We start from the raw sequence: 13,432 nt of genomic DNA, 5'->3' as shown, positions 1-13,432 counted from the left end.
AGATATTTCCATAGCAAATTTGCTACATGAGAGAGAGAACAAGCAGAGAAATACACCAGAGGGCACAGAACAGAAAGGCCCTCTCCTCATCACATGGGAATTTGGCAGCACACTCACCACATTGTCAGCTGCCATCTTTGCCTTCTCAAGCATATCAGAAGCTAAGCTTATCAGGTCCTCAGTGTCCTCCACGCGCACTCTGGCTTGCTCCGCCAGATTCTCTGTCTCCCGCACTGTGCCCTGGATGTTCCTCAGCCTATTGAGCTGGCTCGTTAGTGTGCTGTTAATGTCTTTGAGGCGATCCATGAGGCCCTGATCTATATCTGAAACACACGATATAAGCAGCAGCAAAATTAATTATAGCAGGAAAATAAGCAGCAGCTTACCTCTGCAGGCAACACGTTGGTAAGTTAATCTCCTACTGAAACACAACCAGCAAAGCCATTTCACAAGTCAGTCAGCTTGAGATCAAAGTCATCATCAGAATGCACACCAAATTTGAGAAATGAAAAGTCATTAAGTACTAAGACCACAATCCTGCTGGGTGTTGGAACCAACTCTGATGGGGAATTTTTTATCCAGAATCATGTTTCACCTCTACTATTGACTTAAAGAAACCAACAGAGCTGTTCCTCAAGAGGTATGAAATATGTGCCCTGTAAATTCTCTTTAGCTTAACTCCTAGAAGCTAAGCAGAGACAGAGGAATAGTGGGGCTGTACATTATTGCCCACTGTAGGCAATGGTGGCTACTCCTGAGCCAGACACAGCCTCCATACACAGAATAGCAAACCCACCCCAATCTGCCCCACAAACCAAAGGGATGGCAAAAGCTGGCAGGATACAGCCTTCGTTCTTCAATCTGTAGGAACTATGAACCCCCCAACTTCCCCAATTTCTGGACCACTCCCCACAACAGCATCTTACTAATGGAGCCATAAAAGCACAGATACATGCCTCATGACCATGGGCAATTACTTTGAAAAGGTGAGAGCATTATTAGGAGATGAAGTACAAGCAGAAGCGTGCAGGCCTCCAAAATTAAGATTTTTTTCCCTTGACCTTGCAACACAGATTAAGTACTGAACATGAACGTCTGACGTATTTCAGAAGCTTACTACAAACCACATGTCAAGTAGAAAAACACAAGTGCTACATGTTTGCAGAGATTTTTGCAATGGTAGCTTCTGTTGCATTTAACTTGTCTCTTAGAAGCAACAAAGCTGGTGAAGGGTCTTATGAGGAGTCACTGAGGCAACTACGGTTGTTTAGCCTGGAGAAAGAGGCTGAGGGGAGACTTTATCACACTCTGGTGAGATAAGATTAGTGGATTTGGCAGTCCTGGGGTAACAGCTGGGCTTGATGATCTTAAAGATCTTTTCCAACCTACTTGATTCTATGATTCTAATATCTAATCTACATTCTTTCAGCTTAAAGCCATTCTCCCTTGTCCTATCACTACTTACTCTTTTAAGAAATCCCTCTCCAGCTTTCTTTAGGCTGTTTAGGTACTAGGAGGCTGCTTTAAGTTCTCCCTGGAGCCTTCTTTTCTACAGGCTGAACAACCCCCAACTCTCTCAGCCTGTCTTCAGAGAAGATGTGCACACTCCAGCCCTGTGATCATCTTTGTGGTCCTCCTCTGGACTTGCTCCAACAAGTCCCTGACCTTCTTATATTGGGGCCAAAGTGCTGAACAAAGTACTCCAGGTGGGGTGTCACAAGAGCAGAGCAGAAGAGACTTGCCTCCCTTGACCTGATGGTTCTTTTGATGCTGCCCAGGATAACAGTTGGCACTTTTCTGGCTTTCCAGTAAGTATATTGGGAAGTCTTCTGTTTGTTTAGCAAGTAACTAAAACACTTTTTCATCTGGAGAACAGGGTAACACACAGAAGACTTGCATCTCTACACAGCTAGAGGCAAATCTTCACTTTGTATGTACAAAAGAGACCACTGGGAGAACAGCCACAGTTGCTTTGATAATAACATACATTGTCTCAGTGCTATCTGAAGTAGCTGTCGATCCTGATGCACAGCATAGACTTGAAATTAAACACCCTGTGTCCAAGGGGAACAGAAACATCAAGCAAAGAGCTCATTTCATATTGGTCCATGTCTGCTTAGGCCAACTCACCTTTGCTGTTTTGTGCTTCCTGGAGCAACTCCATAACATCTCTTTCTGCCTGCTTCAATCTCTCTTCAAAGGCTTGATCAGTTACAGTTTCTTCTCCCGTACCCAGATTTGCTATGAGGTTTTCCAGCTCCTGCAACCTTTCACGCTGCTCCACCACCTAGATGACAGGGACAGAGGACAGCTATAACACAGAGCGAAGCACCTTGAACCCCTCTGCTTTCAGGAGGTACCAGCCAACCACAAACACAAAAGCCACTGCACAAGCAGGCACATCGCCACCTTTCTCCAGTGGTACCAACAGCGGTGTTTGTGGTCTCACCTTATCTTTCACTAATCTGTAGCAGGCTGGACATTCTTGGCAGCCTGGCCAGGAGCGGTTGTAGAAGTAGTTCTCCTCACACTGGTCGCAGCGGCTTCCCACAAAGCCCTCCTTGCATTCGCAGTAACCGTTCTCCTGGCACTGCAGGGAGCGTGAACCCTCAGGATCACAGTCGCAGGCTGCAGGGAAGTTAAACCTCAGTCAGACTGGAGGAGAGGCAGAAATACCCTAAGACCCACAGGGCAAGAGCATACCCTCAACATTCCAAAATGCCTGCAAGAGCAACAGGGCACAAACTCACAGCTGGAGCCCCGCTCCAGGCGCTTCTACACACAGCAGGGCACCGGGTCTAGCTGAACACAACATTCATTGCATGTGCTGAAAGTGCTGCTGCTGCCTCTCCCACAAAGCATTATGATTTTCTACCCCATTTCATTGTAACCAACTGCATTAATTTTTCTGCTCTTTACAGGCAGGGGTATCAAGGAGGAAATTTTGGATCATCCCATTTTTCAATCATGCTTACAAGGTTTGTTGCTCCTCAAGATAGAATCTGTATATTCAGGCCATTTGCAGAGTAGCTGGGCAGAGACTTAACATCAGGAAACAGGACTACTGCTGGACAAGATCCATAGAATGTATTTACATTGAAGAGAAGTGCGTATCTAATAAGTTGGAATTCTTCCTACTCCCCATTATAAAAATAAGAAAAAGGGGATAAACTATTGTACGGAGGTCAAATTTCATCATGCAGAGTGTGGCCACAGAAGTGCCAACTTCTGCTGTGATGAAGAGCGAGGTGAGAAAGTACCTTCCCAGAAACAGGAAGAAAATAAAGACACAGCTGGCTGTGTAACATCCTTCCCATCTGCCTTGCTCCAGCCTCTCAGACTTACGTTTACAGCCTTCGGAGCCAAAGCCGAAGTGGTTGACCTCACATCTGTCGCAACGCTGGCCGGTGATGCCAGGCTGGCACTCACACTGCCCGGTTCGGATGTCACACTGGCCATTGGTGGAGCCCAGTGCGTGGCAGTTGCACCTGCGGGAGGCAGCCACATGTCAGACAGTGACACAAAAGGGCGCATGGGTGACGTCCTTCTCTGAGGGAGCCCTAACTATCACAGCAAAATGTTTCCATTTGCCGAAAGACACTCTTCTTGTGCAAATGCAGGAGTGAGGCACTGAACCTTTGAATCATGCGAAGTTATTTGGTGCCTGCACTAAAAAAGGAACCCACAAGCCCCTGCTATCAACAATCAGACAGTCAGGTGGCACTTTTCTATTTAAAACCGATTTAAAGCTATTTATAAAGCTATTTATAAGTAAGGCTTTTCGTACAGCCTTCATAGCTGCTCCTTGACTGCTGCCCTTCCCAACCCATAGCAGCATCAAGGCACAGCAGCTACTTGTGACAAACATCACATTCCTGCACAAAGTAAGCACAGACCCCTCCAAAACCAGGCTCTTTGACCCAGTGCAAGGTGAACATCACCTCTCACAGCCACGTCCACTCTGGAGGTTGTAGAAGCCAGGCTCACAGGCACTGCAGTCCCTCCCAGTGACATGAGACAGGCACTCACACTGCCCAGTCACCTGATTGCAACTCGTCTGCTGATTCACAGTGCCATATGGATTGCAGTGACAAGCTGCAAAAATAGAAGGGATACAGAAACATGCAGAAGGTTAGAAGTCCCCTGTGGTACTGGTACTCTGCTAGCCAGTCCCTGAACAGGGCTGGATCCAAAACACACACAGCCCAGCCCCTGCATCACACAATGCTTTTGCTTTGATGGCAGTAAGCACCCACAAACACAAGCATTTTAGCAAGCTAGAACCAGCAAACCAGGATAAAGCCAAGCATCACTGCTGATAGGCATGAACGACAACAGTCTGACATTGTGTGTTAACAACGTATCAGGGAACAGCAGCTTTCCAGGATAAAACCATTTTTAAACACAAGAAGAACCAGCTCTCACCTCTGCACTTGTCGGAAGGATCAGGGGCCAGGGGGTTCCCGAAAAAGCCATCTTTGCAGCGGTCACAGTAGAAGCCAGCAGTGTTGTAGATGCACTTGAGGCACTCGCCCGTCTGGCGATCGCAGTTCCCCACAGCATTGGGATCGATGTTGTCATTGCACTGGCAGAGGCGGCAAGGCCTCACAGCACCATTTTCACCCAGCGGGTCTCCAAAATAGGCATCATCACACAGCTCACACCTCTTGCCTAGGATGCAACAGAAATACGTGCTGCAGCATAAAGCCATTAGCTGTCATCTTACCCAAACCCCCTTTGCAACCCCTTTGGAAAGTCAGTTCTCCAGCTTACTTCCCTTTCATCCTTCTGTTAAGACCAGAAAGGTGAACAAAACCACATACAAATCCTTCCCATCTCCAAGTTTAAGCCGCTTTTTCACTGGAACTTTGCATTATGAATTATTTCAGCTCCTTCTTTCTCTCCTGTCCCTTTAAGACAAACCTACTTGTTGTAATTTGGTGTTAATTTAAGAGTCCAAGCAGATAGAGCTCCATGGGGCATCACTGCTTCAGGAAGCCTCACTGCCAAGAAGATCTGCCAAACCTTCACAGGCAGCCACTGAAGCATCTAACTCAGCAACTCCCTACACTTACGGCAGATTTGACCTCCCCAGCCAGCTATAAGCTCCATTTCTTGGGCAGCTCTTGCACACACAAACCCTCTTTTGCCCTCACCTTGTCCGTTACATCCCAAGAAGGCAGTGGGAGATAAGAGGAACTCCTGCACCATCACACATCCACAAGTAAAGGAGCTTGTACTGATACCTGAGCTGCAGGGAACACAGACCCCCTGGACTCCACTTTGGTTCACGAAGCAATGGCATCCATGGGAATCCCCACAAACTGCCTCTGTGCTTCATCAGCGGCTTTCCTAAGCATTTCAAGCATTCACAGGTATTCTGCACTTTGGAGTCTGCCATGCCAAGCATCAAATCAGCAGAGAAGCATGGAGGCTAGCCAACTATCCTAAAGCTTCCTTGCTTTGCAGGCAGAATAAAGACTGGCTCTCTCACGCAAGCATCCTCCAGTGTCTATCTGACTGGCAAACTGTATCTTCTAATTTTATTTCAGTCTGACCCGTTTTCCTGACTCTTTTAAATCTATCCTATTTTCTGCCCAACCCTGTGCAATTAACAGAGCTCTATTAGAACCTTACACAGCTCTATGTACCACAGAAGTGTTCGAGAGACTGCACAGATTAAGCCTTTGCTTCCCTTTCATTCTTGAGACAGTCATGAAGAACACGGGTAGCCCTGAGCCTCACACATCACAAAAAAGGGCTGAGGAAGGGAGAGGAATTTGAACTAGAAGACATAGCAGCTTTTAGCACTGCCCACTGAGGATCAGAGCCCTGGAACTGGCAGGAGATATTTCTACAGGCGCATGGGATGCAGGAAAAAAAAGAGGGGAAAAAAAAAAAAAAGAAAAAAGAAAGACTTCTTGTGTAGGAACACACCTGTAGTGCCAGCTTGGCAGCTGGTGCACACAACCTCCTTTGTGCGGGGCACGACGGCACAGCTGGAGCCACCTGGGCACGGGCAGGGCTGACAGTCCGAGGCTGTGCCCGCTGTTGCATCTCCATAATACCCATCAGTGCACTTCTCACAGTGAGACCCTGCCGTGTTATCCCTGCAATTGCACATGCCTGGAATAGCGAAAGACATGGGGTTTATTCCATCATCCAATCCAGAAAGAAGAACCCCCCTCTTGGTGCTCCCTGTTTTACTGGCTCTTCTTACCCGTCTCTGGTTCACACGTCTCACTGTGCCCATTGCAAGCGCAAGGCACGCAGGGGCTGTAGGGCCCAAGGTTTGGTGTCTCTCGCCGGTACCCAGAGGAGCAGCGCTCACAGAACTGTCCCTCGTACCCTGCTGGACAGGAGCAGCTCTCCACCCAGGTCACAGGAACACCAGGTCCAGGACGAGCACTTGTGATGGTAACATAATCCAGGTGGCCAGCACCTAGAAAGCACCGAGAGGAGAAATGCTTTGTAACCACAAAGGCTCTCATCACCACTTCACCAAACATACATCTGAATGGTACAAGAGACAGACAGGTGGATGCTTGCAGCTGGTAAGGTGAATTAAGAAGTAAAAATCCTACAGGAAGGCTTAGACAGATGAGAAAAGATGCAATGTAGCTCACAAAGGTCATGTGCAGGGCAGGACAGCTGAGAATCACAACCTAGGGGAAGATACTGAGAACAACATGTGAGCAGGTACAGTCAGCTAAATTAAGTTACATTTTGCATACACATAGTTTCCATTTCCGAATCAAATACCAAAACCAATTCCTGTCTTTCTAGGGAGGACAGACCATCTCTCCAGCAATTTTAATACACTGTCTTTAAGACAGCATCTGCAAACCATGCCTTGAGGCAAACTCTTCAGCTATGCCCCTCAAGCAATTCCTTCATCTGGCATTTGAGCACTCCCCCCTCTCCTCTCTGGCCCTTAGCTGGAGCAGAACAGAGCCTGGACACAACATAGCTGGTTTTTAACTTAAAGCAGTGTGTATGTACCACCACAGCAGCTTCAGAGCACCGAGCAGAGCTTCAGCTCCCACATATTAGCAGCAGCTACTGCACACAAGGGACAGCTTGCTCCATACCTTTCCTCTGCTCTATTTCACAACCCCACATTCACCTTTATGAGCCACCTCTACTGAAACACTTGCAGCTTTCCCAACTTCCCCAAATGCAAATTCATCCTTTGCATCTTGCTGCAAAAACTTCTTCACGCAATACCCAAGGACCCAGGTATTTCTGCTCCTAATTCTTGCTCAATTTTTATAAACTGTCCTCACAAGAAACTTTCACTCAAGTTCAGCACAGGCAGTGCTTTCGAGACCTCATCCTTCCCACTTGTCATGCCAAGGCAAGACGAGGAAACGGGGGATGCTAATCGTTCCTAGTGTGGCAGAAACCAAGGCCAATCAAGGCCAATGTTGCAAGCTCTCTACCTCTCTCCTACCATGTCCTTCAGGACTATGTGCTATGCATTTCTACCAATCTGGAGGACACTGGCTATGCAACAGAGCAAAATTTCCATGTTTAGAAAGGAAAGAATCAGCAGTTGATATGCACTCAGCTTCCAGAATCTCAAAGGCAGCATCTTTCTTCCCCATGTCCTGTTCAGGAGGCCTGGGAAAAGCTGCTACACGGGAAGGGCAGGTGGAAAGTAATGGCCACAGGCTTTGCCAAATAAGTTGCCTTTATAACAACTATAAACATAATATTATATATTATTTATATAATAACAGTTATTAATAACCAGGCCCTACAATAAAGCCACCCAAGCACTAGATGAATGAGTCTGCCCCTCTTTTCCATGATGTTCTGCTCAGCAACTTACTTCTCTCACTGTATGTCCCACGGATCTTGATGGAAGTCAAGTTGTGGAGAAGCTTCTGGAAGTCAAATGCTGTAAGAGCAGGCCTCCATGGGTAATCTGTAGCCTCATGGAGCCTGTGGAGAAGAGCCATGCATCAGCAAAGCTTTCAGATGTTAACAGCTGTGCTCTTTTAAAGCACCCTTTCCAACAGTGGAATGCTATTGCAACATAATTCATGTACACTTATGCAATGCTGCTAGACAGCGAGCTTCAAATTAACCTGTTAAGACCACTTTTCCATGCTAAATTAGTGCTGTTTGTTTTCTCAAGAACTTAGAGGTCAGGGGCACCACAGGCTAGGTTCAAGCTGCTCCTACTGTGTCTGGAGAGTCCTCTCACCTGAAGGTGTAGATCATCGTGTTCTCGCTGGGGTAAGGGTTGCCCTGGGCAATGAGTGGCACTGACACTCTCAGCCCAGCCCCTTCCAGCACCACATCCTCTGCTGAAAGGCGCGTGTCCCGTCTATCCACACGGAAGGAGAAGGTCAGATTTTGCCCATAACTCAAAACCTGGTTGCCCAAGAACTTTCCTTAAAGGGGTAGAAATCCTTACAGTTAGCATACAGACAAAAAAGGGCACAAGCAGCACAAAGTCTAGCTTCTCAAATGACCTACGTGGTGCAACAAAATATATGGGGAAGTAGCTGTCTGAGATAACAGATACATCCTGGGTCTCCGCACTCCACTGGAGTAACACTTCCGAGCCATCACGCTGCTCAGCACGCCACTCATCCTCTCCTGGAAAATCAAATATGCAAGAATTAACACCCTTTGAAGTCATAGCTTAGCACACACTTCTCATGTCATACTGCACACCACTCATATGTAACTAATGTACAGTCTGTACACTGTCACTAATAGGCTTCAGAAAGTAGCTCTGCAGAAGAATGTACATAGCAAATATCATCTTGGGGTTGAAACTAGATGACTTTTAAGGTCCCTTCCAATGCAAACTATTCTATGATTCTATGAACTATGAATTCTACGAATTCTATGAAAGCCCCTAATATGAGTACTGACTTGAAACCTCTGAAGTTTGAACCCCATGACAACTAGTTGCTCCACTCTTCTCTTCTAAAGAGCTTAAGCGGGAACAGGAAAACCTGCAGTCCTCTATGACCTGATGAGAGTTTCAGCCTTTGTATGAACTGTTCTCCAGTGGAATTTTAATTAGAAAGATGTTCTATTCATTCTACGCAGCATGGAAACACGCACACACAGGAAACTGTGTTGGAAAAAAACAAAAACAAAACAAAAAAAACCAACCAATTTTTCCAGAGCTCACAGACCCATCAGAAACACAGCTGTGGTTTATTCAGAGCCACATAAATGCCAAATCTAAAGCAATTAAAATCTTCTCCATAAGAAACTCCTGATTTAGTTCTAAAACCAAGGAAATGCCTTCTTGCCAGCACTTCTCTCAAACTGCAGGAGGTTTATACTTGCAATTCCCACTTGCACCTGCACAAGTGTGCATTAGTGCTCCATGCTCAAGGCCAGAGCTGCGAATTCATACGAGCTGCAGACATGGAAGCTCCCAGTAGCTTCAGAAGTAATTCAGCATTTCCGAAGAGGTATGCTGGACCTGTCTGCCTAAGATCTGTGGTCTTGCACAGAGAGGAAGGAGCAGGGTTTTTTATTGCTTCTGACTTGATTGACAGCCCAACTCAAAATACAAAGGCAGGCTCAGCTTTACCAAACTGGAAGCTGGAGGTGATGCTGTAGATACTGTAGCCAATGGCATTGGTGCAGACTGAAGAGTGTCCAAAACAGAAGCAAGGAGTACAGCCCCTTGGATTGGAGGAATCCAGATTGAAAAATCCAGGTTTGCATCTAAGGATGTGAAGGAAAGAGAATTAATTTCCTTAGTGCCTACCCAAGGCCATCACATGAATGTTTCTCATTCTTGAAACAAAGCCATGGGAAGAGAAAATTACCTCTCGCAGTGAAAGCCTTCAACATTTTCCTTGCATGTACACCGTCCAGTCTCAACATTGCATTCCCCTGTGCTGCCAGCTAGGTTACAAGAACAGGGCCTGAATGATTCAGGAGAGAGGATAACTCATTAAGACCACTCAGAGAATACTTTAAAAAAGATGCCTAGTTTTTCTTTTAGATGGCTGCAGTCCTGCTTACCTGCACCCAGCTTCAGAGAGGGAGTGGAAACCTGGCTGGCACCGGTCACACTTATCACCCATCACGCCAGGTTTGCAGCTGCACTGGCCGTAGCTATCACACTGTGTGCTGAGGGACCCTGCAGGGAAAGCAGGGACAGGCACCTCAGCAGACCCACTCAGATCTATTAGCCTGCAATTTTTTTCAACATTACAAAATGGACAAGAAATATGGGAAAAGAAAGTGGGAAGCATAACTTCAAGTTGACAAGTGACAGCTTACCTAAAGACTGACCCTAATTCACAGGAATTTTTCCCCTAACAGCTCTAGACAAATGAATTGTTACCTAGCCTTCAAACCATATTCAGCTTTTAAGTTGGTTGGTCCTACCAATCAACCTTTTTATGTATAGTTAAGTGCATTCTTGTTCTTATTCCTGTGCCATCCTCAATGTTACCTTTGCATGCCTCTAATTCCATCCCTGTTTTACCCTGCAATGTACCATTTCCAAGACTTTATTCTCTGAATTCCTTGTGTTTTCCACAATCACCATCTCCCCTTTGCCAGGGGAGACCTCTCTTCTCCTTTCACACACCAATTTCCCCCCTCGATTCCCAAGTTGGATTTAAAAAACTAAATCCCCTCCTCGGAGCTAGGCTGCATGTGCCACTCTTAGCCCTAAAAAACTCTTCAGAAAAACTCTGATTTTTGGAAGAATATCTTCTTCAGCACTGTGTGGATTTTCACAAAAAGCAGCAGCAGATTTCTTTTATCCATGGCAGACAAAATGCCTTCTCCCAGGCACTGGTGTAGCTAGCAACCTAGGAGTTGTCAGCAGCATGAGAGTCAACGACCAGGAGAAAAGTATTTTAATATGCAGAAATAGTTGTTTCTTTCCACTTCAATCCACACCAGATGATTATAGCAAAGTGAAAAGTTGCAAGATGATTAGGCTGGACAGACCACAGCTCACTAAACCTTTACCATATACAGCCAAATCCACTTTGCAGTCCCACCTATGATTATTTAGAGAAAAGACAGTTTTAGGACAAAAAAATAGCAATCTAAACCTATCTGGGGATGCTCTGGGTGCCAGTGTGCCACAGGATGTGAGCTGCTGACTAAGTTATAAAGCTCTTTGAAATTTGTCTTTAAAGATGCAAGAAGTCACCTCCTGCTGCTTCCTGACCATCTCAGATGACACTAGCCCTGTCAAGGTCCCACACAAGGACCTGGGAGAGCAGATGGAGGAAGAAAGAGGCCTTTCTTGGTCAAAAATTTCACAACTGTACAACTCTCTGACCAAATTAGACAGGAGACATACCCTGGCAGACCTCTTGCTGGCTGCTCTTAGGGTATGCTGCAAGCAATTACTTATTTCAGCTACTCTATTTTGGAACATCACATATCTTACTATCTGTTACCCTTTTGTCTCCTTCATTCTTATTTGCTGTGGGCTGATAGCTTATGGGATCACTCAATACAGGTCAAGTGGTTCCCCTGATAGCAAAAAATTGGTTTTATCAGAATTTTTTCTGTTTGTTAGGTTATTTTTCTGTCTGTTTGTTAGTTGGTTTTGTTTGGGCTTTTTTTTAGTGGGGTCATTTTTGTTCATGTTTTTGGTTTTGTTTGCTGCTGGTTTTTTCTTTTTCTCCTCCCTCCCCCCTTTTTTTTAAACTACATATTTTGAGTTTACTTTGTTTTTCTCAGTCCCACACCCTTTTGTGTTTAAGGTTTCAAGAGATTGTATTTATAGTGCTTGGATACGCAGTAGGAGAAACTGATGCATCTAAAGTTCACTACAATTCAACAACTTCCAGAAATACTCGCTCACATCATCTTGCTTATTAAGAATTTAAATGAGCTCTTTCGTACTGGGAGTGTCCAGGGTTACACACGTGCAGTGGCGGTGGGGAAGCAGAAAAAAACTGAAACCACAAAATAAAAATCTATTTCAGAACACGTTTGACAAAGTAAATGCTGCAGAGGTGAACCATCTGTCCCCACCACACCAACTCCAATTAGATCCAAGAAGAATTTAAGCCAAAATAAAACCCAATAAACATTTCCTACATGATGTGGGAGTGGAGAAAGAAGAAAGCCAAACAAAACACCCCTCTCTTTACCCTGTATTTTGCAGTTAGCTGCATAACCAAGAAAAGAGCTAGCTTTTGTGCATGAAGTTTGCAAACAGAAACATTTGCTTGCCATTACTTACCGACTGGGTTGCAACTGCAGGGCAGACATCCCTCCTCGCTCCCTAGTCGATAGAAGCTGTCCCTGCACCTTTCACAGTGAGCACCATCGGTGTTATCCAAGCAGCCAGTGCAGTGGCCCCCATGGCCTGTCGAGCGGTACAGCTCAGGGTCAAAGTAGCACTCCTGTGACCTTCCGTTGCAGTCACAAGCTGCAAAGAAAGTGTACCATCAGGAAACAGCATGTGTGGCTGTCTGACCCCAGCCACAAAACCCACTACACAAAACTCGATACAAAGTTGTAGGTAAGCTGGAGTAGGAGCCTTTAACTATCCCAAGACTTCTTCGTGCATCAATAGAAGAAAAAGGGGGAAGCACGTTTTTGTGGTGGTTAAATGTGGGGACGGGGAAGGAAGGCTGTAACAATGAACAGCTCTTCAAGACCATTTTCATCTACATGCAGTAGATAAGCATTTTCTATCCCACTCTCTTCCGTATCAGGCTGTCATATTCAGCCAAAATGCCACCCTCCCACAGAACAACACTGATCTCACGCAAAAAAGCATGAAAAGATAACAGTGAGGATGACTCCATGCTGAAAGTAGAATTTATCCCCTGTATTACAAATCTGCTCTCTCTAGGCAGCCAGAGACCTGGGTTTCACCAGCCTGTTAAGGGAACCACACATCTTGACCAGACAGCTGGGACCAATCAACAGACACAGAAGTCAGACAGGAAGAAAGCTTTTCTGTCTGAAAAAGCTTCCCCGTAAAGTAAACTACCAGAAGCTGTGGTCTGTGACATAGAAACAAGCAAAATAAATTGGCATTCCATCAGAGATCCACATTTGTGGTCCAGTACTGTTGCAACAGCCTCAAAATTGGATTAAATAGTCGGCAAGTAATTGTAAAAACTAACAACCCAAATACAAGAGGAAGTCACCAGATGCTAAATGAGGAGCTTTTTAACGGGCAATTATACTCCAGCAAACTAAATATTTTTATTTCCCATAGATCCCAGAAAGTACAAACCTGTACATTTTTGTGGCACACCTCATTACTAAAGGTTGCTCCCATCTTTCTCCAGAAAGCAGATGTCCCTTTCTAGGGATCTACATATAGCTCCTATAAGATAGGAGTGGAATAACCAGCAGTCCCACATAATCTCTGCTGAAAAACACCAGAACTGTGCTTAACCCGGCAAACAACTGAGACAATTTAAAACCATGCAGAGCCAGCTTCTGGATGCCA

The 13,432-nt window shown here is 45.6% G+C and overlaps 1 protein-coding gene across 1 annotated transcript in view; it reads right to left on the bottom strand.

Annotated features, from left to right (window-relative positions):
- The window catches only part of LAMC1 (laminin subunit gamma 1), a 68,020-nt gene that overhangs the window by 7,428 nt on the left and 47,160 nt on the right, over positions 1–13,432 (bottom strand). Inside the window, exons 5-19 of the mRNA XM_080624102.1 lie at positions 12,206–12,394; positions 10,009–10,126; positions 9,810–9,908; positions 9,569–9,705; positions 8,488–8,610; positions 8,213–8,402; positions 7,835–7,947; positions 6,221–6,442; positions 5,938–6,126; positions 4,426–4,671; positions 3,942–4,095; positions 3,346–3,488; positions 2,450–2,628; positions 2,131–2,287; positions 118–323 (exon numbers count right to left, since the gene is read on the bottom strand). Of these exons, the coding sequence (XP_080480228.1) occupies positions 118–323; positions 2,131–2,287; positions 2,450–2,628; positions 3,346–3,488; positions 3,942–4,095; positions 4,426–4,671; positions 5,938–6,126; positions 6,221–6,442; positions 7,835–7,947; positions 8,213–8,402; positions 8,488–8,610; positions 9,569–9,705; positions 9,810–9,908; positions 10,009–10,126; positions 12,206–12,394 (2,465 nt within the window). The remainder of the gene's footprint in view (positions 1–117; positions 324–2,130; positions 2,288–2,449; positions 2,629–3,345; positions 3,489–3,941; positions 4,096–4,425; positions 4,672–5,937; positions 6,127–6,220; positions 6,443–7,834; positions 7,948–8,212; positions 8,403–8,487; positions 8,611–9,568; positions 9,706–9,809; positions 9,909–10,008; positions 10,127–12,205; positions 12,395–13,432) is intronic.

The sequence above is a fragment of the Psittacula echo genome (assembly GCF_963264785.1).
Source record: "Psittacula echo genome assembly, chromosome: 7".
Lineage (NCBI taxonomy): Eukaryota > Metazoa > Chordata > Aves > Psittaciformes > Psittacidae > Psittacula > Psittacula echo.
The sequence above is the reverse complement of the archived record's forward strand: the minus strand, read 5'-3'. Positions and strand labels throughout refer to the sequence as shown.